The 27,224-nt window shown below is 44.5% G+C and overlaps 8 protein-coding genes across 8 annotated transcripts; 3 read left to right on the top strand and 5 right to left on the bottom strand.

Annotated features, from left to right (window-relative positions):
- Positions 1-33: 33 nt before the first annotated feature.
- Positions 34-773, bottom strand: LOC122621116 (cytochrome c oxidase subunit 7A1, mitochondrial). The gene is made up of 2 exons (XM_043798873.1): positions 619-773; positions 34-557 (listed from the first exon to the last, which is right to left on the bottom strand). Exons 1-2 carry the CDS (start codon positions 643-645, stop codon positions 267-269), a joined length of 318 nt encoding a protein of 105 aa, XP_043654808.1. The 5' UTR covers positions 646-773; the 3' UTR covers positions 34-266.
- A 65-nt stretch (positions 774-838) lies between these two features.
- Positions 839-2,743, top strand: LOC122621111 (uncharacterized protein F21D5.5). Its single transcript, XM_043798866.1, has one exon. The coding sequence runs from the start codon at positions 970-972 to the stop codon at positions 2,539-2,541; it is 1,572 nt and encodes a 523-aa protein (XP_043654801.1). The 5' UTR covers positions 839-969; the 3' UTR covers positions 2,542-2,743.
- Positions 2,524-3,352, bottom strand: LOC122621115 (ADP-ribosylation factor-like protein 2). Its single transcript, XM_043798871.1, has 3 exons — positions 3,171-3,352; positions 2,755-3,109; positions 2,524-2,696 (listed from the first exon to the last, which is right to left on the bottom strand). The coding sequence occupies exons 1-3, from the start codon at positions 3,233-3,235 to the stop codon at positions 2,562-2,564; spliced, it is 555 nt and encodes a 184-aa protein (XP_043654806.1). The 5' UTR covers positions 3,236-3,352; the 3' UTR covers positions 2,524-2,561.
- LOC122621117 (cytochrome c oxidase subunit 7A, mitochondrial) lies at positions 3,353-4,498 on the top strand. Its single transcript, XM_043798874.1, has 3 exons — positions 3,353-3,503; positions 3,654-3,997; positions 4,345-4,498. The coding sequence occupies exons 1-2, from the start codon at positions 3,486-3,488 to the stop codon at positions 3,903-3,905; spliced, it is 270 nt and encodes an 89-aa protein (XP_043654809.1). The 5' UTR covers positions 3,353-3,485; the 3' UTR covers positions 3,906-3,997; positions 4,345-4,498.
- Positions 4,499-10,659: 6,161 nt separating this feature from the next.
- LOC122618749 (paired box pox-meso protein) lies at positions 10,660-25,425 on the top strand. The gene is made up of 2 exons (XM_043795272.1): positions 10,660-11,315; positions 23,882-25,425. Exons 1-2 carry the CDS (start codon positions 11,306-11,308, stop codon positions 24,985-24,987), a joined length of 1,116 nt encoding a protein of 371 aa, XP_043651207.1. The 5' UTR covers positions 10,660-11,305; the 3' UTR covers positions 24,988-25,425.
- On the bottom strand, positions 19,461-20,253 carry LOC122618751 (vegetative cell wall protein gp1). Its single transcript, XM_043795274.1, has 3 exons — positions 20,113-20,253; positions 19,973-20,060; positions 19,461-19,919 (listed from the first exon to the last, which is right to left on the bottom strand). Exons 1-3 carry the CDS (start codon positions 20,212-20,214, stop codon positions 19,603-19,605), a joined length of 507 nt encoding a protein of 168 aa, XP_043651209.1. The 5' UTR covers positions 20,215-20,253; the 3' UTR covers positions 19,461-19,602.
- LOC122618748 (odorant receptor 85a) lies at positions 21,502-22,820 on the bottom strand. The gene is made up of 3 exons (XM_043795271.1): positions 22,060-22,820; positions 21,642-21,999; positions 21,502-21,576 (listed from the first exon to the last, which is right to left on the bottom strand). The coding sequence occupies exons 1-3, from the start codon at positions 22,818-22,820 to the stop codon at positions 21,502-21,504; spliced, it is 1,194 nt and encodes a 397-aa protein (XP_043651206.1).
- A 143-nt stretch (positions 25,426-25,568) lies between the features above and the next one.
- Positions 25,569-27,154, bottom strand: LOC122618750 (high affinity copper uptake protein 1). Its single transcript, XM_043795273.1, has 2 exons — positions 26,948-27,154; positions 25,569-26,358 (listed from the first exon to the last, which is right to left on the bottom strand). Exons 1-2 carry the CDS (start codon positions 27,017-27,019, stop codon positions 25,894-25,896), a joined length of 537 nt encoding a protein of 178 aa, XP_043651208.1. The 5' UTR covers positions 27,020-27,154; the 3' UTR covers positions 25,569-25,893.
- Between the last annotated feature and the right edge of the window lie 70 nt (positions 27,155-27,224).

Genomic DNA, 27,224 nt, shown 5'->3' with positions numbered 1-27,224 from the left:
TTAAAAACACCAATGAACAAAAAGAAATACACATTTTTGAATTTAAAAGTTATATAATTGATTTCCCGTGTTTAAACTAACTATGTACAGAAACGCTACTAGTTAACTAATGTGTGTAGTGTTACAATTGATATTTGTATTTGAGTGTTTGAATCTTGTGTACTTGTGGGCTTGTGTACGTGATCCCGAATGATTTTATTGATATTTGTATTCGAGTGTTGCCATCTTGTAAACTTGTGGGCTTGTGTACATGATCCCTTATGATTTTAGGCAATGATATAGCCAAGCCATAACCATACATCGCCACCTATACCGAGGAAGCACAGCACCCAGGTAAGCCTGTACAATATATTATCCATACCGCCGCCTTTTAGAAAAATCGGCAAATCATTGTCCGCCTGAAATTGCTTCCTCAATTTGACCATTTTTGGGGGAACTTTTCCAGGACGTGTCTTCGGGGCTGCTGCAGCAGCAGCATATTCCAAAGCAGCCGAGTTGCGAAATTGACGAACAGGCTTACAAAATGCACCTACTTCACCGACTCCCCGAAGGAAGGGCTATTCAGAAAGAACGAAATTAAAAGAAAAATGTATTGTTTTATGGAAAGTAATAACTTACGCGCAAAGAGAAACAGTTTCTTTGCATTTACGTTTCCTGAAACTTTTTGGAGTATTCGGAACAAAATTTTGTCTGGCTTTGACTATCGAATAATAGGGTTTAAATGACTCTATTAGTATAAGCCTTCTTTGATGGGTATATGGTTTTCCACAGAGCTAAAATTTCGATTTTTACAGGAACCCTAAATATTTACAGCAATTTTATTGTGCAATTTAAATTTCTGAAAACCACCACTTGCATTCTGCGTAAATGATTATTTCTTCTTCTTTTGATGCCAAATTAGGTCACACTACGCGCTATCCAGTAAATTTTTGCCAATATCAAACAATGCTTTTATTTTAATACGCCAATATGTCTGTGGCTAAATACCTCAACCGCTCCGTTGGAAAAGCTGGCAAGGATGTGGCCGCCAGGATCTGCACCCTAAAACCCACTGAACCGGAGCACCATGCGATACATCTGACCGCTGGCGAGAATTTCGTGGGACGCAGCCGGGAGACCGGAATCCGAGATTCCAAGTGCTCGAAGCGGCAGATCCAACTGCAAGTGGATCTAAAGAAGGCTGTAGTTTCACTAAAAGTCCTGGGAGTCAATCCCTGCGGCGTCAATGGTCTGATGGTTATGCAGAACTCGGAATGTGAGCTAAAGCACGGAGATTTGGTGGAGATCGTCTACGGCAGGCATCCCTTCGAGGTGGTTTTTAACCCTCCACCGGCGGATGACAAGGAGAAAGCTGAGCCCTCGCCCACAACATTATCTGCTCCCGAGAAATCCGAGAGGTGGGACTCAGTCGGCAATGGTAAGCTGGTAATCTTCACCAGCGCCGGCGTGAAATCTTCTGAAAAGATAGCTGGCTACGACATGGATGGCACCATAATAAAAACCAAATCAGGACTGGTTTTCCCCAAAAACACCGATGACTGGCAGATCATTTTTCCCGAAGTCCAAGAGAAACTTAAAAATCTCCACAAAGAAGGGTTTAAAATCTGCTTCTTCACCAACCAAGGTGGCATAGCTCGCGGAAAAATTAACTTAGATGACTTTAAAGTCAAGATCAAGCAAATTGTGGCTAAACTGGGAGTACCAATTCAAGTATTTATAGCCATAGGTGATGGATTTTACCGCAAACCTTTGACAGGAATGTGGCAGCACTTAAAGAGCGAAATGAATGATGGTGTTGAGATCCAGGAAGATCGCTGCTTCTTCGTGGGCGACGCAGCTGGAAGACCGGAGACAGGCAAGGGTGCCACCAAGCAGCGCAAAGATCACTCTTTAGCGGATCGACTTTTTGCAGCCAATGTAGGACTTTCGTTTTACACTCCAGAGGTTCATTTCCTGGGAAAACGAGTGGAGGAGTGGAATAAGCCTGACTTTGATCCCACTAGCGTTCAGGACCAAGTGACTCTGTTTGAGCCAGACGACTTGAGTTTCGATGACCACCCCTGTGAAATGGTCATCATGGTGGGTCTGCCAGGATCCGGAAAGAGCCACTTTTGTTCCGGCTTTTTTCAATCACGGGGTTACAAGATAGCCAATGCGGATACATTGGGTAGCACTCAAAACTGCCTGACTGCCTGTAAACGGTTCCTGGACTCTGGCCAATCGTGTGTAGTGGATAACACTAATGTGGATGCAGCTTCTCGCAAAAAGTTCTTGCAGTTGGCCAGCGACAAGAGAATCCCTTGCCGCTGTCTCGTGATGAATGTGCCCGTCGCTCATGTCAAGCACAATATAGCTTTCCGAGAGCTGTCAGACACCGGGCACTCCAAGATCAAGGACATGGTCTTTAACATGATGAAGAAAAAGTACCAGGAGCCAGCCCTAGACGAGGGATTTAAATCCATACACAAGGTGAACTTTATGCCCAGTTTTGCTGACGAAAAGCAGGAGAAGCTATACAAAATGTACTTGGTCGAGAAATAAGAAAGTAATATAAGTTGTATTTAATCCAAAGTGAATATACGCTTAGCTATATCGGCGATCAACCAGTCCATGGAGCTTAGCAGCTTCTCGCCGGTCACTGCACTAACTCCGGCCACCAGCCAATGATGTGTGGTGATATCCTCTAGGTGTAGGATCTTTACGGATAAAAAATATTAAATTTGTTGTTTAAATTTATAACTAATGAGTGTGTACCTCTTTAATTTCATTTGATGAGAGGGCTCCTGGTAGATCCTGTTTGTTGCACAGCACCAGGAGTGTGGCTCCTGCTAATCGCTCTTCCTGGAGCAGAACTTGCAGCTCCTGGCCGCAAGATTCTAGGCGCATCCTGTCTGCACTGTCAACCACCCAAACCAGACCATCAGTGCACTCGAAGTAGTTCCTCCAGTAGGATCGCAGGGACTTCTGGCCACCCACATCCCACATATTGAGGGTGTAGCCATTGTGCTCCAAGGTTTTTATGTTGAATCCCAGTGTGGGTGAGATGGTGTCTATGGGCTCGCCATTAAACCGCTTAAGGATCGTAGTCTTGCCAGCATTATCCAGACCTCTATATGAATGTCGATACATGAATCACTATTAATTTTTTTTTTATATATCCTGAAACTCACAGCAGCAGTATGCGCATTTCCTTCTCCTTCTGTCGCATCTTTTTTAATACTGTGAGGAAGCCCATGGCAATGTCCTTATTTTAGTGACGCTATGGAATTATAAATAAATGTTTTAATATGCAGCTGCTTAAATTCTGTTTATTTAAGTAAATAACAATTTCCAGGTGAATGCCAAAGTGCTGGAAATATCGGAAACAATGTATCGATAAGACATCGATATATCTCCAGCTGTCAGCTGTCATAATCGAGACCGATATTTTTCGCCCAGGAAAACTGCTCACTTTTTGCTAAATCTTAAAAATAAACCCTAGCAAGATGATGAACCTGTCGAGAGTAAGTAAATTGTGGAAGCTACCTTACTCTACACTCCTTGCTGGAGAAAAAGCATGAGTTCCAAAACCCCGGAGATCCCATGGCCTCCATGCAATTACGTAAGTTCCCTGGAGCCTCAGAACTAACCGCACATTTCGTACTCTTATGCAGGCTGTTGTTCGTAGCTTCGCTACCACCGCTGGCCGCCGGTCCGCCGCCGTGCCCAAGGAGCAGGTCGAGAAGGGATACTTTGAGATCCGCAAGGTGCAGGAGCACTTCCAGAAGAAGGACGGCAAGCCCGTCTTCCTGAAGGGATCCGTCGTGGACAACGTGCTCTACCGCGTCACCGTCGCTCTGGCCCTCGTCGGCATTGGTGGCATGGGCAAGCTATTCTACGACCTGAGTGTTCCCAAGAAGGAGTGAAGTCGGAGCCCCGTTCCCTAAGCTAAGCCATTTAACCCCGCGCAAGATCCGTGATTCAGCGTAGTCGCCTTGTATTTCAATGTTTTGATTGTGTAAGTTCACTGGAGGAAGTCGTAAACCATGAGCATCTTTTGGAATTTAATGTTTATAATAGGTTCATGTTACTAAGTTCTTAACGTAAAAGATACTTTTATTTAAGGACAACATTTCGAAACCCCTTTAAACCCCAGAATTGTCAAGGAGTTTTATAGATTACATTCGAACCTTGAAATATGAACTTGGTTTGCAAACTAAAAATTCTTAAAAATTTCGTATTTTAATGATTTAATTAGTGCCCTTATGTTTTTATCATACTATTTTTTGCAATAGATATGTGTAACATAATAATCAACAAATAATCCCAAAGTTTATAACTAATCTTTATCCCTTAATCTTGCAGAGCCTTGCCCTTGGATACCTGGTCAACATGAAACACCCCAACCCACAACCTGGCTTGTTGTTTTGTGTTAGAATAGCTAAGTTTTGATGTGTAAACATAACATTCGCAAGAGCATTTAAAGCGTGGAAATATAAGAGAACTGGCTGTAAAGTAACGAGACTGCTTATTTGTTTTAGCGCACGGTCGCTGGCAATGAGATATTTGCCCAAAAGTATTTCCCCTTAATTGCATTGACATTAAGTAAACAAACAGCGGCGACATGGAGCAAAGATCTGGGATGAGGCGGCCGAGACTAGGGTATCGGCTAAGGAAACGGCCTGTTTTATAAATCAAAGGGCGGCAACTCGGCGCGTTGCCATTGGCATGGAAATGCATTTTAAATCGAGCGAATCATGTTGCGCTTTAACACAAGCACAGGTCCATGCACGCCGCCCGTTTATTAATACCCGGGTGCGGCGGAATATGCAATTCATGGCGTTTTTCATTAGTTATTTCTCCATAAACACTTAAATAAAACTAAAGCATTAAAAATTAAGAAAACATCCGCCGCTTTATGCATTTTCCCTGGCATTTTCTACACAGTGCGTCACGAAATTGTTGTGGTCTTTAAGAAATAAGCTAGTTTAGGTAGCTTAGATCATACGTTTTCACAAAGGGTTTTATGTTTGAAAATCCTATTCTATTATAGAAAAGCCGTTAATTTGATAGGAAATTATCCATTATCCTTATATTTTCACTACGCACTGTACAGTGTGCACCCGTCGGAGTGGAATAACCAGAAAAGGCATAGTCGCTCCTCTTCTGTTGCGTTGCGTTGGTTTGCCATTACTCCGATACGGCCCATTTGAATTTTTGGATGTGCGCGCGAAACGAAAAGGCATAAAGTGGACGCGGACTGGCTTACCGCTAACACATTTGGAATGGCCAACAGTTCTGCGTAGGTGGTTCCGAACGGAACTGAAAGTGGTGATCTACTGCAGACATTGTAGCCCATTCCTGGCCCATATGTGATCCCGAAATTATAGATTCCCCCGAAACGGAAAAGATCTCTCGTTTTTTAATTAAAGTTCGTTTGGCTAATTATGGGATGGGAACGTAGCGACGCACATGTCGCAAACTTATTATATTTCATAGACTGTGAAAAATTTAAATGAACACGAAATGCCAAAGCGCTGGCGGGTTTCCATCTTCTGTGCTGTGTCTCGCGGTCGGGATCTTTCGGAGTAACTGCATCTGCAACTGCAACCGTTCCACTCGACTGCCCACAGCCAAATTACAATAATAACTCAAGAAGCATAGAAGATGCCGGGCTAAACGCTCCGCCTTCTCTTCCCAGCGACCACAATCCTTTGCCAAAACAATATGGTAGAACAACGAAATAAACCCCAAATGGGGGGATTGGATGCGGATGCGTGTAGAATCGGGAATCGAAAAATGTGTTTCATTAAATCTTATTTATAGTCGGCAATTTTATGCATTTAAAGCGCGTCTATCAGCGCTGCATCTCAGCGGCATCAAGGCGATGCGGAAACGGCAGCGACGCCATATTGGAAGCCCAAAGGCGGCGGGCTTTGATTCTGGGCGGGATATGGGGTGCGCTGCGTTGTGGAGCAGGGTCAAACTGATTACCATGGGATTCTCCTCGGGGGGAACCAACTTTCACCTTTCCCATGATGTTTGTTTGTTTGTTTATTTTCGATTTTGTGGTTGACTTTAAATAGGATGCCTATAGGGCTTATAGGAATAATGGAATTTAGCCAAAGAAGTAGTTATGTCAAATTGAATTTAACATTTTAAATAAATATTTTAATACTTGGTCGGATTTGCAGGATGGGTTTCTTTTAAAGACATCATAAAGTATGCTTCAAAATTTATTTAACAAACAATTTATATTTTCTAGTAATTTTTTTTTTATTCATTAAAAATTAGCTATAATAAATTAAGACCCTCAGTAACCAAAATTCGATTACCAGGTACTGCATAGTCCGGATCTCTCCAACAACTCCCTGGCCTGTTGGATGCTCCTCACGTGAGTTATGGCCACGTCCTGGTCCGGATCGGATCAGTTCGGATCGGCTTGGGATCCCGGTTCGCAGTTGAAGTAGTAGTCGCAGTCGCCGTCCGCACAGCACAGCAGCCGCAGCCACAAATCAGAATGCCGTTGAAGCGTTCAAGTGCAACGAGCATGAAGCGAACTCGCTGCCGCTTTCGTCTCCAACTCGATTTGCGTCCCCAACTTCAACGCCCCCTCCCCCGGCTGCCGTACTCCCCGATCCCCAAGCATAGCTCCATCTTTCTCCGTTTGAGGTTGTCGGCAAATCTGGGCAACTTTCAGATGGATATTTCGTCAGATTGTCGCTGCGGCTGATGCCAGAAGAAATGAAATGGAATAAAATCAAAAATCAAAAATCAAAAACTGGTAAGTACGATCGCCCTCGGGCGATTTTGGGAATCTTCGAAAAGGTGTTTGCCCAACGAAACCCGTTTGGCCTATTAACACTTCGATTACAACTCAACTTTTTCAGCACTCCGGACGCACGGACATGGAGTCCGGCACTCTGGGTGGTCCCGTCGCACTATTAGTTAGATTTTGATTTATTTGAGCTTCAATTAGTCGTTGTACAAATCTGTTTATTTATTTGCTTTTAATTATTGTTGGAAACCACAAAGCCGTGCCACCGCTCTTTATGATCGCCGTCGCATTCGCCTTTGCCTTCGCCTCGCTCCTTTCCTTGGTCGTAGAAGGTTTTTAATTAGCACCCGCCGGATAATTCACAAAAAAGCCATCACCAAATAGCCGAGGATTTCTTCAGACGTTAATGGATGCGATTCCCCAAACGACCGATCACTGCAAACAACACAGTTTTGTCTTTCGTAATAACAACCGAAAACGAATTCCAATTTTAAGTTGTTCCACTTGCGAATGGGTTATGCCCATTATATCGGGCCGAAATACCTGCTATCCATCGTTAACCATCTACAATCCACAATGGGGCAATAATACTATTTTGATATAGTTTCGCATCCATGGCTGCGTCCAAAGAGAAGCATTCGGCCGGCGTAAACAAACAAAAACATATTGCATGCCTTGCCGGAGAATCGGAGGAATGCCACCGCCGATTTATAGGCCGTAGCAAGCCCGGCCCCGTGAAAGATGCGCGGGAAAACCGACACCCCGGCAAACCAGAAACACATGTCCGGACTCTAAGGATCTTCGGGGTATAGACTCGGACTACATACACTACATGCGCTGACCAAGCTGGGAACGACATCATCTAGTTGGGAAATTGAAGTGCGAACGCGTGGGATCAGGTGACACTAAGGTCGGTTGCGGTATGTTGCCTCTCAAGTGAGCCGGGTATTCGCTTACACCAATAATTCATCCTCAACTGCAGTTGCGTCGATCCGTTTTATGTAGCGCCCAAGGTCCACGATTCCAGGTTCCAGGTTCTGGGTTCTAGGCTCTAGGTTCCAGGACTCTAGTGGGTCGCATAATCACGTGTCGATGCCTACTTCGTTTGGGATTTGTGCGCGTTTTTGGGAGTACCGCTGCCGTAGACAATTTGACGCTTCCGCCTACTCCAGCAGTTGTGCACTGGGAAAAAAGGATTTTTCGAAAAGATGCAATCTTGATTTGTTTACAAAAGTACTACATTTGTACTTACATTTCCATTTCTAGCGCCTTTGCAATATGATAATATCATAGTGGAAAGCAATATAAAAGATAATTTAATTTTTAACATTATATATTAATATATTTTTATCTTTTTGAATTATCTACAATTATTATATTGTACCAACTGCTTCACATGTTGCCTTGTCAAATGTGTACTTATTAAGTTAATTTGTCTCTAGACACATTACCAATCCTTTGTATAAGTTGTTTTAATTTTTTCTCAGTGCATTGTCCCCGCCCATCTGGCGCAATCTTATGTAACTTGTCCTCCGCCTCTGACTTATATGTGTCAATTTAATAGCGCATTTGCCACTTTATGACATACGATGCTGCTCCTGGTACTTGGACTCCTTTTACCGAGACTCTGGTGCTAGCTCCTTTGTTTTCTCAAGTGCCTGGCAGATTTCCTCACTCCTTGTTGTTGCACAACACAGAAAGATACAACTGGGAAGTATCTGTGAAAGAGAAAAAATAAGCGGAAAACGCACTGTGTTCATTTGTTATGCTTGTCATTTGTCGCTGGCTGCCGGCGACTTCAAAGCCTGTCACCCAATTTGTTAAACGCGGAGACAATTTTGTCATCAGCTCCCCCAATTCTTCAGTCCCAATGCTTTAGTCATCAAACTGAAGCTTTGGCCGCCGGGGAAGATTTCTTAGCTTTCGCATATGGCCAATTATTTTGTAAGTCGATCCATTTCCTATCGGAGATTTACTTCTAGGCTTTTGGCCCATATTACCCAGATATTTATTTTATTATTTTAAGTTATTTTATACAATTAAAGAGGTATTACTAAAATACACCAACTAGTTTTCCATTCTTAGCGTTTCTTAAAAAGTAGAAATTTAATTTAAAAATCTTTTAATTTACAATAGCATTCTTTGGATTTAATACACAATAATTTGTATCATATAATCAAAATGCCAATATGCCAGATACTTTTTAAATGGTTTTCAAAAAATGAAAGAAACATGTTAAGTACCTACAATATTTAATTGTTTTAAGAGAGAATTAAATATTTTAAAGTATTCCTATATTTTTTCTAAAACAAAGGCAATATGGGAAATGGCGTTCGTCAAAGCAGAAATTGCAGGGAAATGCAGTCGAGAATGAGCAGAAATCAGAAAGTGACAGGGAGAGGGCCAATTGGATTCGCAACAAAAGGTATGAGCAGGTAAGCGTAAGCGTAAGCCAACTCAAGGAGGTGTGTCCAACGCGCAACTGTGTGTGTGTGGCCAAAACACACACTAGCACTACTTGCACACACATACACAGACACAAAAGCCAGCGAAGAGAGCGAACACAACTTAAAGAATCGCAAGAGCTGCGTTTTGACCATTTTAATGAGGGAATGACAACGAAAATTGGCATCTATCATTAAATGACGATATTCAGAATTAGTGACAATCAGATGAAGACGGCATTTCTTATAATTAACTCTAACCAAGCAAGACGCAACGCCTCAGCGAGAGTTGGCATCACGCATACGCCGCATTGGCCGGGAGGTGGATCTCATGGCATCTACGGGGTTAGCTGTCTGTGCCGCTTTATTAGCGATATGGCTTTCTTAATGAACCAAAAATAGATGCACGCGCTCCGAGAATTCCCACAGCCCCGCCCCCTTTCGTTTTCCTTCCGTTTCCCTCCTTCGCTCTTCCTTCCCTGCGGCTCCTTTTTCTTCTGCTCCTCATCTGTGTGACACTAAGAAGTCATGACATCGCTCGCCCACCCTGCGTAACGCTACGGATACGCTTACTTGCTTCAGATTGGCCATTCAAGCATTCAGAAATTAACTCCGCCCGGATGCGTGTGCTCACTCACTCGGTTCGCTTCGTCTGTGTTGGTATTGCAGCGGAGAGAGCTCTACAGAGCGAGAGTACGACCACAAGTGCAGAATTCCGACCCATGCATGGGTACACCCACACATCCGCTCGCACGCACACACACAGATGGGCGACTTCAGGAGCGGTAACTGGTGTGGAGGAGGATCGAGTTAGCTTACTTCATGATCAACCAGGATGGCCTGAAACTTATACTAAAACTAAAATATATTATGATAAATACTGAATAAATCTTGTATATAAACTATAACTTATTGATGAAACAAACAATTTATAACCTTCTTCTAAACTTTTAACTTGGAAATTTTATTGAAAAATCTTATTTATAGGAGCTCTTTAATTAAAAGACTGTCTAGAAAAAATTTTAAATATTTATTTATATACCTTAGTAACGGGCGCCCTTCTGGGCTTACCCTCAATGCTCTGCCTGCGCTCCTGATCGCCGAAAGACATTCTTCATTTTTGTTATTTGCCCGCGGTCCACCAACAAACGCACACCAGTGCGCGATCATCGCCATTAAAACCCACATATACGCTCGACCGACCGCCCCTTCCTCTCACGGATGAGTGTGTGTGTGTGCGCGGAGGAGAGGCCGGAGAGTGAGCAAAAGAGAGAGCGAGATCTTGGGATGCTGCGTCGACGCGGTGCCTTCCACTTCCACTTGAGTCTGTAGATGTGTATGTGATTGTGACTTCGACTGCGACTGTGGAGGTGATGGTCGATGTGTGCGTGGACGTGGATGGTGGGCGATCTTGATCGGCAGCGCTGCGGGCAGCGTTAGTCGCAGCAGACACGGGTGACGAGCAGCAACGATCGTTTTTGGAGAGCGCGCCAGGGTTTCCCGATCCAAACCGTTCCCAACCGATACGTTACGACCCGATACGCTAGAGCAAAAAGGCCAGCGGAAGATTAAAAAGGCGCGCGCACGGATCAGTGAATGCGGTTTAAATCGGTTCAATTGCAAACCATTGTTCGCACGGGAGGTCCGTCAGCCGAGTCCACAGTAAACCGACATAATCCCCAAAATCAAAGCATAACAAACGCATTGTAGTGTCATTAAGTGTGTGTAGTTCCCGCTTCCCCAATAAGGTGTGATAAGTGCGTGATAATTTTCGAGCCAACCTAGTCGAGAGCGATCGTTTTGGCCCGAAAATGTGCTAATCAGATCTCAGTCTTGGTTCACGGCATAGGCATCGCAACCCGATGCTGCCCCGCACAACTGGCGCCAATTTGTATACAAATTTCATGCCTTAATTGAAACTCACATTATAGCCAAGTGCGAAAAGTTAACGACTAGCTAACCAGCGACAATCCGCAGCAGAGCAGAGCGCAACTATCCCAGCGAATCCAAACGGAGAAAGTTCCACGGCGGAGTTGGCGAAAAGCAGACTTAGGTGGCGACAATTGCAATTCTGGAGTTCTTCAATCAACTGCCATCGGCCGAAATGGACCCAGGTAGGTCTCACTCCATACTGCTCAAAGTTATAGACCCCGGAATTGCTTACCACACAAAATGTATCGATCCATCGACATTTTCGAGGTGCCGACGGCATTAGGGTATTAAACAGAAAATCAAGAATATGTACCTTGTGGAAAATATTAATATAATCATATATATCAATATACTTTAAATAAGGAAACGATGTGTCACATTCGAGTGCAGCACTTTATTTATCCTTCAGATTGACTTCCTTGTCAATTTTACCCTGTTCACTTGCCCACTTAAATACGCCACTCAAGTGTTTTGCCAATAAAGCCCTCTTGACCGAGCCTCCAGCCAAGTCCTTATCCAGATCCCCTAACACCATCGATCGGTGGACCGCCTTCTCTTTTTTTTTTTGGGCCAAGACAAGAGGCAGGTGTTTGCTTTTGATTTTCGTTTCAAAAGGCTGCCGTCGTTTTGCGCATGATCGACAGCCTCGCGGTAGCCGCGGCACTTGTTTGGCTTTCGATGATGTCGCCGACATCCGCACACGTACCCGATCCCAAAACCCAAAACCCAAAATCCCAAATCCAAAACCCATAACCCCAATCCCAATCCCATCGAAACCCAGGCAGAAACTCCAGAGCCGGGGCTCCTAATTTAACTAATGATCGTTGTAATGTTTGTGCCTTTGTCGTGCGGTCTTCACTTTTGGCTCCAAGTGTCCGTGTCTCTGTTTGTCCATGTGCTTTGGGCCAAAAACAAAATGCGAGTGCAAGACATGGCCTTATGGCCGAAAACTACTACTACGGTGGGATCTATTGACAAACATGTGCGCAATCGAATAATTTGGCATGCGTCGATTTACTTTTACACATTTCCCATTGCTTAGATCATCTTTCGAAATAATTTGCAAATAATATTTAATTTCTTCGATTAACATGCGAGTATGACTATTGATAACCCCTTTTAATGGAATTCCCCTTAAGTTTTCAAGTATTTATTTGTTCGGCTTAGCCTCTATATGGCAAAGTATCAAAAGGACATACGAATATATCTTTCCACTTGGCCGGGCAGAAAAGAAGTTATAAGTCGGCTAGCAGGTCCCGCACTTTGGTCCATTAATGACTTGCTTTCGATGTTTTGACATTCTGTTTGTACGCCAGCATTGTTTGCTCGGTCGGAGACGTCGAAAAAGATATAGACGCCGATGCAGACCCCTGCTCATGCCCATGCCCAAACCCATTCCCAAACCCAAGCCCAGACTCAGACGCTGGACCAGAGGTGCAGAAATGCGTGACTAACGGCCACCGGTAGCCATCTACTTCGGTAGCTAAACATGAAAAGCCCACCAGACGCGGGCCGCAAGTGCAAGATGTTAAAATCACAGAAGGAGGGGGCAGTAAAACAAAAGGCGCAGACGATGATGGCCACGAAAGGCAGGCAAACACTTGAGATCCGACGAGGAAAACGTCGCGTCAATGTGTACACGCCTTAATGGAAGAGTCTATATGGTATAGGAGTAGCTGTGCTGACCAGGAGCTGCGGCAGCGGGAGGATGCGGCGGGTAGTGATCAGAAAGCCCGACCAGCAGCTTCCTCCCGTGGATACCGACGATTGCGCGAACCGGGTTTGGGAAAACGCTTCACTGCCTCGGCTTGATTGTGTGGCGTCGTTTCCCCTGAGTTCTTTAATTAAATCACATCCCCGTCCACTGATGCGGAACTTTCATTAAGCGCATTGGCAGTCATTTTGGGCATTGCCCGTTTGCTCGACGAGCTTAAGTTGCACTAAATAAGTATTGTGTTTGATTAAAACATCCAAAACTCTTTGGAAAACCTCAGTTAGATTGTTCGGAATAATCTTACACTATTGTTCTCTTACAAGGATCTACTTTTCGTAGTAATAAGTTAGGTTCCCCTTGCAGATCAGTTGACATTTCCTCCCTTTTGGGCTGTGGACATCTCCCCATGGATCCACAACCTCTGACATCTGACAAGTGTACTTCATGTTCTTGGGAGTAAACTCAGCTCATTACCATAAATTTAATGAGTTTCTAATCGTTAGGGGGCACGTGTTTGAGCCAGTTCATTCCGGGATAATGAATGCGATCGCATCAATAAGCGGGCGGCTAACATCTGGTTCTAACCCCTAACCCCTAACCTCTAGCCACTAACCCCTTGATGGCCTGTGTCAAGTCCCACGGGGGCGATGGCGACCCAAAACCGGAACTGTCGCAAGCATTCAAACTCCATTTCTCAGTTTCGAATTTGGAGTCCTGGGATCAGCGCTGTGAAACTAGCTATTTTCCAGCTAGCTCTGGCAGTACATTAAAGAGCTCTTAACTATGGAAGATTAGATGATTTAGCTAAAGAAAATTAACAGTTTGGTTTTGTTCTTTTAAAATGTTTAGCTATCTTACGCCAGTGCCGAAGTCGGCTACTTTCCGAATCCCTAGTGGGCAGGATGGGGGAGTGGGAGTGAGCTGGTGCACATGTGGTTAGATTTATATGCATCTCGCGGCTGTCAGCGAAGGGCGTTGCACATTGCTCGAGTGCCGGCGAACCCGAACTGCAGCGGAGTTGTCGGTTCTAGTACATTGCCAATGATTGGTCGGATGCGTTGGATCTCTGGGCTGTGGAGCTGTGGAACTGTGCGGCTGTGGGACGGGATCGGAACTCTGGCCATGGGTTTTGCATCGACATCGAGCACATTTCGGCTACGCACTCGCATTGTGCGCATTCCTGGTACGCGTAATTGAAGTCGCCGCGGCATCTTTCCTTTGGTATTCTTTTGTTTTTTTTTTTTTGGCTGGGCCGCACCCCTTTCCTCGATCCAAGTTCCTCGAGCTCGCAGCTAGAGCCGTCATATTTGCTAGCTGGCCTCCTCCAACTGGCCCCCATCTACCCGGTTTCCAAGGGGGGCGGCATGAAGGAGCTAGTGCGTCGCTATCTTGGCGGTGGCTGCCGTGATTTATGGACTCATTAATTTCTGTTGACAGACAATGCTGTTGACGCCGCAGGAATCTATTTAGCTTTATGTACTCTCATGTACCCACTTGCTGGGGCGCCTATCTTATGGGCTCCATTTATAATTCGAGGCGCTTGCACTTGATCTTAAATCGGAAGTACAATAGGAGATGGCAATCTAGATTAAGTCACTCTAAAACATCGCCAGTTGCGAAGTATTAGACTTATTTGGGGAAAGTAAAGGGCAGTAAAGAGTTGCATTTCTCCGTCTGGTTGAAAGCAGATTCGATCGAAGTTAAGTAAACATAAAGCGATGCCAATCATGACTCTTTTCCATTGATAACACTGGGATTTGAACTCTGCAGCAGATTAAAAAGGAAAATGGCATTGCCAGCAGATCAAAGTGACAGACGTGTAGAGTGGCTTCCTCTTTCTCTTGGCGCGACGATTCTGTGAAATTTACTGATAAATAAATGCGATTGTGCGGCAAATTGTGCAACGCTCCGAATGCAAAATTGTCGACAAGCTCGCTCGTAGTTAGTGTAGACCAAAAAAAAAATAAAAAATTAAAAACTCAACTATTTATAAGTCGACGGGGATCGCAACAATGTGGGCAACCAACTGAAGAGTGAAAATGCGAGCAGTGGAAAAGGGGCGGGCCACATGGCGTATACGCGACGCGTTGGCTGAGCCTCAGCTCAAGTCAACTGAGTTGTTAAATTAATTTTTTCTGCATGCCGAATGCATATAAATTTGTATACGCTGCAAGCAACCAGCGGCGGAATTAAGAAAATAAACATATGAAGGCATCTCCCCATCGCGACGGCGCTCCGTCAATCAACCTGCTGGGTCTTCCGAAGGAGAAGGAACCGCTTGCCAAGACCCAAGATTTATGGGAGCACCACGCAGTCGAAAATGCATTCGCACATATAGTGCAGTTATGCAGTTATGAGAGGGGAAATCCAATTTGCCAATTTGCATCTATACACCCTCCCAAAATTACCAGGATATCCCGCATCCATTTCAAGGTACTCTTAAAAGCTCATAACTTTGAAGCTTCGCATTTCAGGAAGTGTTTTAGTCGCTTAAACTGAATGTGATTTTTCCTGGAACTGTACAAAGGAATATATTTGGTGTGCCAATAAACCGAATTTTTCGCATAAATGTGTTAATTTTGGCTTTAGAAAAATGGGAATCTGGTCCATAATGATGATTTGGTAACAGAAATGTATTTTTTGTTTATTATTCCTACTACAGAGTATCTTGTAGTTGGCTTCAGTATTCCACCAATGATTTGGGGATGTCTTTTGATCGAATCAAACACCAGACCAGAAGGCCCCAAAAATGTATTGCCCTGAATATCAAAAACATCATTTCATGCCAAATTTATATTCAATTCGGGCCCAACGAACTAAATATAAGTATCCAAATTGGCAGCCATTTTGGTATTTTATTATTTATATTATTTGTTCGCAGTTAATGTTGTGAATATTCAGACAATTACTCAACGTTTTCTGCGATTTAATACAATTTAGTGGACCATTTTCGCAGAACGCATCGCTTAGTGTGAAAACGTGTTAATTGACGGCCCGCTTATTAATTAAAATGAAATTTAAATGGCATTTTTATTTTCTACAAACAAAAGTCGCATAGGCGTGATAAGTATTATTGTCATCATCGAAGCCTGCTAAAATTTCGCCTATGCACTCGAATCCAATGCTATAAATCATACAATGTATTTTTACGACCGCATAACAAAATGTCTTATCAGCTTGAAATGTTTGAATTTGTTAAATTCAATTAGGCAGAAAATAAGTTCATTGCCTCTCGACATTTGACATGTTCCCAGCGTTCAAGTTTCTGAAATAATCACCCAGTCGATCGGATGCAGTTCAATCAAAGTATTTTTTATTGCAATGTTAGTGGCAACTTATCAAGCAGACAAGGCGAATATATTGTATGTATATATTTTCCTCACTGATAAGAATGAATTATGTACATATATGTTCCTGTGACAGTCTTATAATAAATCCATAAACGTAGCTTGCAACAAAGTACAAGTACTTACAAATGCTATTTTTACTTAACTATTTATCGTTTTAGACTTTGGTTCAGATGAATAAAAAATTCAAATTTGCTCATTAAATTACCATTGCATTTACTTTTAAATAGTTTTTGATTAGCCGGCAGCTTCACTGCAACTACATACATACATATTATATGTATGTCGCTATCATTTTTTCCATCTTTTTCGTCCATTTTGTTTAGCAAAATATTATTTTTAATTAGTTCTAGTTAGTTAACATTCGTTAATTGCTCCTGTAATTGGATTTACGCGCATCAGTGGCTTTTGTGAATACTTTAATGATATTTTAATAAATTATAAAAAACTTAAGCTGCAGTATGTGCAACTTTAATTGCCGTCGGCGAACTTTTGACGAAAGGGCAAGTGTTAAAAAATTTCCAAGAACAAGAACCAGAAATACAAAAAAACGAAAAAAAAAAAAAAAAAAAACTCACACAAACATACGGACATTAAAGCCGACATTTCTTTCTGGATTGCGTTTGTAATTTGCTGATCGTTGGCAGAGTTCCAGTCGAAACAGTGGTCGCCATTGTATTCGGCAATTTCCCAGAATTTATGAATTATAATTTTGCCGTATAGACAATTTTAATTGAGCCTTTTATGGCATACTGAAAGTGGGGAAAGGGTATCAAAAACGGCAGCCGCACCGGGAACAATAAAATCACAGATCAAAATCGATTGGCTCGGAATAAAATGTTAAAAATCCATATTTTCTATGTTCTTTTAAAACCAGATATTCACATATTTTTTATAGTATAACGGCTGTTCTAGGATCTAACCAAGCTGGATCTATCGATCCATATATTATATCCCAGCATTTTTCTGTGGCTTTTGGGATCTCGAACCGGGCGTGATGAACTCAGTAAAAGTGTACGATTTCAAAGCAAACACAGCCATTTGTAAGCCATTTGTACCGAAACACACAGATACAGAAGCGTCGGCTACCGAATCCGTTTCCAATTTCCGTCGGGGATGCGAAAGGACTCCGAGTCCCGAGACGAAAATCCGTGGGCAAATATTTACCGATCAGACATCAGACAAAAGCAGTCTCCGTCTCCATTTCGCTGCAGAGTTTATGATTTTTTAAGCTGTTTGCCCGACCTCTTCACAATTCCATAGCTGTTTGCCTTTCATTAACAGAAGCTGCTCAGATCGGATTGGATCGGCTTGGATCAGCTTGGATTTGCTTGGCTCGGCTTGGAACGGGCCCAGTTTCCAGTGTGTTTGCCTTGATTAAGCGCTGACTAGCGGAAAGTCAAGGAGTCGGAGAGCCAGGAAGGATCCTTATTACAGCTAAAGTAGCCCAGTCAGCTTGATCAATGCCAGGCAGCAGGCGTAACTCAAAATTAAATAAACAGAATCTGGCTCTTAGCATTCGAAGGTTCTCCCGGAGGCAAACAAACAATCCAAACAAACTCGAAACGCGACGGCGACCAGGGTAGCACCTAACACACTGCTCCTCTGATCGTGACCGACACTGGGCATTCGAACATCCATATACCCACCCATATACCCATCTACACGAAGGGTGTAGGTATGCGTATGGGTATGCCCACCTCCACTGCCACACCGGTGGCATGTTTGCACCTTTAATAAGACCAACAATCAGTGCCGACGCATCGCCCAAGTGGCCATGCAGATGGGTCAACGAAATGTTGCACTTGTGATCCCTCGAAAAGGGGCTCGAAGTTCTGACCAAATTGAATGGGAACTACAGACCCACGGGGAACTCGAAAAGTTCACTGGTGGAGAGGCTAATACACTGCAAGTCAAGTTGCTTCCAAACAATATGCACAGACTTGGCCATCTGTAAGTATGTTTTTCAAAAATAAAACTGATGTTTGATGTTTTCCCTCGATATGGCTCATAACTGTCGTGTCCAACATAGAAAATCAATCAAATTCGCTTTGGACACTGGGCACGTTGCAAAATGTTTGCTCTTGACTCATCTCATCGATGGAATCGAGGGGGGAATCGCTGTGCTGCTCTAATAGGAATTACGTGACTAATTTGCATGTGGCAGGGGCATTTTATTCTCGCCGGATGTCGATTGGCTGCCATAAATCACAAGCGAGAGACTTACTCACATCTCTGAAGATGACTACTGGAGGGCGAAGCAAGTCGAAGGACTATCACCGGGATCTGGGATAATTCCCAAATCAGGCAGCTAACCAAGCGATAGGAGATTCAATTAATTTTCCAATTTTTCGGTTAGGCAGAGGTTCGATTCTTATCGGTAGCATCGCTCACATATCATAATTGATCCCCAAGTGCTCAACTTTGGCTGCCATTAATCTTGGGTAATTGCTCAAAATTGATGTCATGCGTATTTGAAAAGCCATTAAAACGAAGCAGCTATCTTCAAACAGGAAAATCCAAACAGGAAAATAAGAGAAGAAAACCAGAGCGTCGATCTTTGTCAGCGACAACTAGAAAGTATTTGTTCAGACAAATTTATGGACGCTTAGCGCAAAAGTCAAGCACTCGGAGATAATGTTCTTGAAGGGACCAACAAATTGCAGCCAACATTGGGCATATTTCGAATATTTTCAACGACGAACGCAGAGATTGAAAAAAAAAACTGAACAGAAGAAAAGGAACATCTGAACTAAAAGAAATTTAGGTTTGAAGTATCTTTGTTTAATATAAGGTAACGATTTAGATATAGATTAATTTTATTCAGACCCTCTTGTATCTGCGGAAGAAGCTGTGACATGAGGTACGAGTTTCAACTACATTTGTCGCTTCCATGATCTTTGACTCCACTCCATGTCTTCCTGGCTGGCGCTGGATATTGTGGAACCGCACACAGAACATCTCGTCGTGTAACTCAATTCGTAAATAATTAACGATCACGAGATTACAAATGTCAAACAGAATGTCAACTTGGGGATGGCACCCATCCCGTCGAGGGGAGCAACTGGAGCTGCTCCTTGCGCCGCCACAAATCTTAAAAGACAAAAACCACCGACTTGTCGACTTGGCTCCCCAGCCACCAGACTCGATTCTCAATGCGTGTGGGTCTGTGGCGAGTGCCAGCCGATCTGTTGTGACTTATGTCATGACAATTGCGTTACAATATTTTGAAGATTCAAAGTGCCTGGGAATGGGAACCGCACAGATTTATGCCTCCAACGAAATGCACGCTTGTTTTATTCGAGATGGGTTGTTAACCCAGGGGCAAAGTTATCGTATACCAAATCCCATTTAATAGCTAGTGTTAGTGAGGTGTTATAAGGTGTGTGTGTATAAGGATTAGAAATTCTATCCACCAGGGGCAGGTGTAGGTGGGGCAGCTGTGGGAGGGGCAGGTGTAGGTGGTGCAGCTGTGGGTGGGGCAGCTGTGGGTGGTGCAGCTGTGGGTGGGGCAGTTACTGCAGGTGATGGCGTCACAGGTGCCGACGGAGCAGGCGTTTCGGGTGCAACTGGGACTTGAGCTCCTGGAGTCGAGCCAGGCGGAGTTGCGGGCGAACCTGGAGTACTTCCTGGAGCTGCTGCGCCTGGCTGCGGAGCTGCAGTGCTTCCATCCGCTGTGGCATTCGGAGCAGCACTAACTATCACCGAGCAGTTACGACAAATCACTGAGAAAAACACACCACAAGGTCATTGAGTTCAAGAAGGCATCGCAACTTACAATAGTTCTCATTGTCGGCATCTTCACTATCACTATCACTGTCATAGATTATATCCTCAAGGAGCGTCCACCAGTCGGTATCGCGTTTCTGAAGCATAAAGCTGGAGTTATTAGCTGTTTCAAGAGTACAACCTACCTACCGTCTTCACAGAGGTGTTCTCCAATGACCTAGCCTCGATGCTCAAAATACTTAACATAAGGCACAAGCCCACTGCGAATAATATATCCCTTCTGGCCGACATTTCGACTTCAACTGGCTAAAGTGGCGGAGAAAACCTACTTATATAGAACCTAAAGCCAATATATTGTAATATCTACTGACAGTTAGTGTTGCAAAATGTACCTATGCTAATTTATGTTGGGTGTTGAGGGGCCTAGACGCAAACATATATGATATTTTTAAAAGCTTAAAAAAGTAGTTGTATGTACCGGAAATATTTAATATATTCAATAGGTCAACTTTGTATTCACGTCAAAAAATTAGTTAAAATTTAAAGTTCAGCCTTATGTTATGACATTATCTATAAAATAAGTTTACAAATCGTTTAACTTGGTATAATCAGCATTCCTAACCGTTTCCTATGCAGCAACTAACAGTATTCCCCAGTCGATCTCAAGTCGTATCCCATCTATAGCAACCACCTTTAATGAGGGGAGATTCCGTCTATTTCGAACAGTTCTCCATATTTATGCAGCTGCACGTTCGCTTTGTCTGGGACTCCAAAACGAGACCGAGTGCGAGTACTAGCTATGATCGAACTGCAATTGACAAGTGCGCAAATCCATAACCATAAACTATGTACACGAAATTCGACACTGTTGGGGATCATTAGCCGCAGATCGTTGGACGAAGTGGGGGATTGGGCGATGGGGGGTTGATGGCGATGTCGGGCAACAAGTGGGATGGTAATGCGATATGCGAGCAGCGGGAAAACGAGCTTGTAAGTCGCGAAATGCCCTCCTGAATGGAATGGAGCACCATCGAGGTCGATATACTCCCGGTTCATTATCGCTCCTTTGTCCGGTTCCTTCCTGATTTCTTGCGATCGCCGACACGAGTAACCCGGGAGCTCTATTGTGGCTTTTTATGGCGCTGCACTCTCCAGTACGTGTTGCACTTGGAGTTGCTGTTGTGGAACACGATTCGAAATTAGAAGACGCCGCAGATGTGCAGCAGTGCCTCCAACTGCCCATAATTGTAATGGACCGGACGGCAGTTTCAGACGGGCAGAGAGCTCCAGCGGCAGGTGCCAAGAGGAGGAGGAGTCTCCAGATAAGAGGGCTCCCCATTAACCAGCGTATAAGGGCAGGCTATAATAGTAAAATTGGAGTTCTGCTTTGTTTGCCAGAGAAGTTATGTTTGTGAAGGTACAAATAGTTTTAAAAACCTCTAAGAGATTACCATATATTTTGAAAAATGTTTAAGTTTGATCTACAATCTACAGTTATTGCTTGTTTACTTTGTGTTGTGCACAATGTGAAACTACGCTCTAAAATTGAGTTGATTAAATTTGTGAAAATAAGCCGAATTACTCCCTTCTCAACTTCTCGGCCAAGTCCATCTCATTTACAATGGTCACCACAGAGAAGGCGAACTTGGCCATCTGAAAGATGACATTGACAAGAAAATGTAATACTTCTTATAAATATTCCGCAGAGTATTACTTACCTTTATATTGGTGTTCAGACATATGGGAAAAATTCCACCTGCAGTGAACAAAATCGACTGCTGCACATTGTGAATGAAGTACAACATCGTGGTCCTGTACCGCCGCTCAGCGCCAATCCACTTGGAATGGAACAGTGTGTTGGTCAGGGATTCGCAATCGCTGCTCAGTTGCTCGCACACATAGCAAAAGGGAAAGGTCTGGGAGAGTATGGCTATGGTGTAGACCCCGGAGACGAAACGCTCCATGACGGTGTTGTAGAACTGCATGGAAACCGCGGCCAGGCCCAAAAGAAGGCCAACGGATAGCAGCTGGATGAACATCGTGGCTGATATCATGGGACGCAGAGTGTTTCCATATCTAATGAGAACAATAAGCTAGATTATGGCATTTTACTAGCCGTGTTCAATGCTGTCTCACTCGACAATTAGCTTGTGATCCTTCACACAGTCCACCAGCTCCGCATAATGTTGATCGTCTCCCTTTTCCACATCAGTGCGCAGTTTCTTGATTCTCTCACTCAGGAGCTCCATGTGGATCCGCAATATGACCACATATATGATCGGATATACGTCCAAAATGAGGTTGGCCAGAATAATGCCAACCATGGTGACCGACTCAATTGCAGTGGCCAGATAGAAGTGCTCGACGGGGTTAACCAGCGGATTATACAAACAGAATGGAGTCTTTCCGATCACCAGAGCTCCCATCAGGGCCATGGATAGGTAGCCGAAGTATATGCCATGGTAGATCACAACAATACGGTTGCAAAAGGCAGCTGCTCGGTGCACCTGGACCTTCTCCTCCATCTTGGTGCATCGAGTGTCCATTGCGTCCATCATCTTTTGGGCCGTTGAGAACCGCCTCCGCATGAACAACACAATGATGCCCTTCATGATGGAGGCATTGGTGTTGACCGGCACCTGAACGTACGTAAACAGATCGGTGGTCGTGAAGTTCTTGAACTCCTTTATTCCAGTCATTATGAGTCCGTAGGGTATGAAGATGAAGACGAGTACTATGACCACCAGTGTCCAAATGTAGTAAAGCCACCAATATGGCTTCGTTCGTGGCGGCAGCCTCCATCCCATTTGGTCTATGGATCTGTTTAAGTAGATCAGCGAGTCTCGGGAACGAAGCAAAGCTCCGAGCATTGGCTCTTGGATGTACTTGAAAATCATATTTTAATGTTCCTTTTGGGGCTTGGATTTCACTTGAACTTTGTCACCTGAAGACTGAAGGCAGGACCCTAACAGGTTGCATTTATACGAGTTGTTTAATTGTCCAATAGCGAGTTAGTTATTCACGAAACATACAATTAAGGTATTAGCCAATGAATTAAAATGTAAGAACCTCCTTTATTTGGCTGCCAAATTGCAGAGTGTCTTATGGGGTGTGTCTACAAATGAAAATGTTTTGCATACTTTAAATAATTGATGACTGTGGCCACATTGTCTCTTTCGCAGGCATGGTTAATTGCTTTATTAATGGTCTTGTGAAAATGGCTTGGACAAGCACTGTTTTTTCTGTCGAACCACAATCATTCTTAGATCCAATCTGGGAAAGCTCAAGAATAGAATGGACCAATGTGCACCTATCCTTAAGTAGTGTTCTATGCGCCAAGGGGAAATCTTTGCGTCATCGCTCAAAGTGCATTTCCGCACGTTCCGGGCATTCAAATTGTGTTTTCCCAGTCACAATCGGGGCACCCACATCCGCAGTTCTGAGAAGCAAATGGTAGCGATTTTCAGCCGAACAAACGGCGGTACCCCGACCCCCTCATCTTGGGCTCCCACTCGCCAATCCTTCTCCTCCTCCGCTCCTCCGCACCTCCACATCCCATTCCTAGCCACTCGGCTCACTCCGGCTCACTCATTTGCCACCGAAACTAATTAGACGCAAATGTGCTTTTGTGCGGTTCCCATTCCCGTTCCCAGGCAACCAGGCAACGCTCTTTGTTTGCACCCTGTACTGGGAATCGGGAATCGCCTTCGGATGATACTGTTTGCAGCTTATGACAGGAAGAATATATTCTTTATGGGCTTTTTGGGAAATACCTCATGCATATGAACAGTTTCCGAAATATGTTTCAAATATTTATGTTACTTAGATAATTGTAAAAATGCATGAGTTTAAAACGCTAAACTCGTTAAAGAGTAGAGTACTTCAGTGTCGGTGTCTAGTTACCATTATGCCTTGTTATTACCAACTTGACTTATCCGGAACCCCTTTCTCTTTGCAGAGTCGCAGTGTCCGCAATATGGCGAGGTGAACCAGCTGGGCGGCGTCTTCGTCAACGGACGTCCGCTGCCCAATGCGACCAGGATGCGGATCGTGGAGCTGGCCCGTCTGGGCATCCGACCCTGCGATATATCGCGCCAGCTGCGAGTGAGTCACGGCTGTGTGTCCAAGATCCTGGCCAGGTACCACGAAACGGGCTCCATACTACCCGGTGCAATTGGGGGATCCAAGCCGCGGGTGACCACGCCCAAGGTGGTCAACTACATCAGGGAACTGAAGCAGCGAGATCCCGGCATCTTTGCGTGGGAAATCCGCGACCGTTTGCTCAGCGAGGGCATATGCGACAAAACGAATGTGCCCAGTGTGAGCTCCATCTCGAGGATCCTGCGCAACAAGTTGGGCAGCCTGGGGCACCAGCACACGCCGGGAACGGTGATGGGCAGCGGAAGCAGCAGTGGTGGCGGCAGTGTGTCCAGCAATGGTGGCCAAAACAATGGCGCGAATGCCAGCAACAATATTAATCTGGGAAATCTGGGCAATCCCGGCGGTGGACCACACCATCCGCACCACCATCATCACCATCAGACGGCGGCGGCTGCGGCAAGTGCCCACCATGTGCACGCCCACGCCCATGCCCACGCCCACCTGTACAACTCCATCTACCAGCCGTACAGTGCTGCGGCGGCCTACAGCATGAAGGCGGTGTCCTGCGGAAGTCCATCACCGCCGCAAGGAGCGGGCGGTCAGGGATCAGCGCCGCATCCCCACCAGCTGAGGAGTGTGGCCGCCGCAGCCGCTGCCGCCCACTGGCCCTCCTCCCACTCGGTCAGCGATATCCTGGCCCACCATCAGGCGGTCGCACTGCGGGCCAGTTGCCAGGTGGGCGTCGGCGTGGGTGGCATGGGCGGCATGGGCAGTACGGTGTCCCCGCTGCCGATGACTCCTTCTCCGGTGGCGGGTACCGCCGGTGGTCAGCCCCTGCTCGACTGCGAGGGTGGAGCAGGACAGCAGTCGCCGTACAACTACTACATGTACTTCCAGAACGGCGGGATGCACCACCACCATCATCACGGCGGAATGATGGCCGCCGGAGCCACGGGCTTATGAGTGGGTGGTGTCTAATCAGCGGGTTGGTTGCGGGTTTAGCTACTTTTGATCGCGGTTGTTCAGTCTAGGTTACTCTAGTCTAAGCGCTAGTTAAGGAATGGTCTCACCATGGCGCTCACTTGTCACTCAAATTTAAAACTAAATCCCTATTTGCTTATTTTTATAATTTTCTTGGACTATATATCACAATTTACTTCTAACTAAGAAGCTCGTAGCTGTGTGGTTAGCTGAATCCAAATAGGTAAAATGTTGTAAAACAATGTGTAAGAGGTGATTCACCCTATCTACTGGTCGGCTTATTTACACTTCCTATTCATAATTAACAATGACAGCTAATTTCCTAAAAAGTCTCTAATACAAAATGATAAAGCCTATAAGATATTTCAGAAAGCTTTTGTGTGATAAGTGAGTGCCGTGGTAAGTTGGGCCTTCAAATGTGAGTTGTGGGCTGTCAGGACTCAGGCCTGGAACTGTTCGCATTTCATAACGAATTTCATGTAATCCTGGAGATTTAACTTGGCGTTTTTTTTTGTTTCTTATCGGATTGTTTGTGTTTTGAGTTGGGGTGGTCGAAAATAAAGTGTATTGCTTATACAAATTTATTGTCAAATCAAAAGTATTGAGTGGTACTTCAATCGATTTAGATACTTACGCGTTGTATAGGTTCTTGTTCTCATGACTACTATTTGTACAATATGCTCATTAAGTAAACTAGTTGACTAATTTATGCTACGATTACATCAATTACAATTAAACCAAGTGTAACTATCGAATAAAATTGTATTTTTAGACAATTTGCGTAATTACTTGGGGACGGGAGTGTTTGATGTGTGAACCAAGAACTGATAAGGGCTCAGTTTATAACAATTGCAAGATATAAAAACCTATAATAGCGGTATCCTGGATCTAAGGACAACACTCGCTTTCGTCGGGATTCTTCTTGTTCCAGCCGAAGAAGAAGTAACCCAGACCCAAGCCCAGGATCACTGCCAGGCACAGCCAGTAGTTGAAAGTCATGAAGATCAGCATCAGCAGGTAGGAGATGACGATCTGCAGCAGGTTCAGCAGAGACTGGACAATATGCGACGAGGCAAACAGGCGCTGCCAGTAGCTCTGCTCCCTCGGCTCAGCCAGCGGAGTTTCCGAGCAACATCCTCCGGCTGCCGGCGCCTCGTTCTTCCTGCGCTGCTCCGCCGCCAGTCGCTCGCTCTCCTTGCGGGCTTCCCGGCGAGCCAGCTGCTGGCGCAGGAACTTGAGGGCCTCGTACAGAAAGGACACTAGGAAGATGGCCAGGGCGGAGAGGACGAACTCCGTCACAGTGGACGCCACCCATCCGCGCCACAAGATCCGCTCGCAGTGTCCAGCGTGGAACTGAAAGGATACAAGTGTGGAAATTTAACTAAGAATCTCATGATTAGCAAGATGTGCTTAAAATAGAAGATAAGTACCTTTTACCTCATAACTTTCTAATACAAAGATATCATTACATATATATAGCCAATTAAGATAATATCTTCAGTGAACAAGCTTAACATTATTTTTAGCCTTGAAGAAGAGAAGCTTAAACTTACTAGTTAGACATATATTTTTGAATAAAAAAAACTTTTTTTAGAATTCCCTAACAATAGTATAATAAATACGAGTACCCATGAATAGAGTGCGACACCCTGTTTGAGCATATTCAATTCGTATTTGCTGAGAGCGAATAAAGCGCTAGAGAGCGAATAATTCGTTGTGGTGTCTGGCACATAAACATACTTGTACATACTCGTACTAGGTAGCGACTAGCCAGAGAATTCAAATTCCAAGTCGGACCAGATACTCGTATTTGCTTGCTCTCCGGGCAAATCTCATTCAGCCGAACTGGATGAGTGACTTTTAAATTACAGCATTTAGCACATTGGTAAGTGATTTCGTTTCAAAATTGTGGACGACAGGAGTTGTGTAACTGCGTACTTACCACCATGATCATGGGGCAGGACTTGGCCGTGCTGGTGCTGTCATCCGTACCGTGGTCATGATCGTGATCCATCTTGGGCTGCTTATTGACACAGATATAGTCAAACAGAAGGCGTGGAAAATCCGACTGGCGATCGGGGAAGCACAGTGATAAGAGCTAGACCTGCTGAGGTGCTGAGCGCAGAGCGTTGACTGCTTGAAAGCCGCTGCTCGCGAGTGGTTTTTTAAAGAAAATCGCCCCTAATCCCCCCGACGCGGCGATAGGCAAGTGCGCTTAT

Source organism: Drosophila teissieri, chromosome 3R, assembly GCF_016746235.2.
Source record: "Drosophila teissieri strain GT53w chromosome 3R, Prin_Dtei_1.1, whole genome shotgun sequence".
Lineage (NCBI taxonomy): Eukaryota > Metazoa > Arthropoda > Insecta > Diptera > Drosophilidae > Drosophila > Drosophila teissieri.
This window is presented reverse-complemented; position numbering and strand designations above follow the sequence as displayed.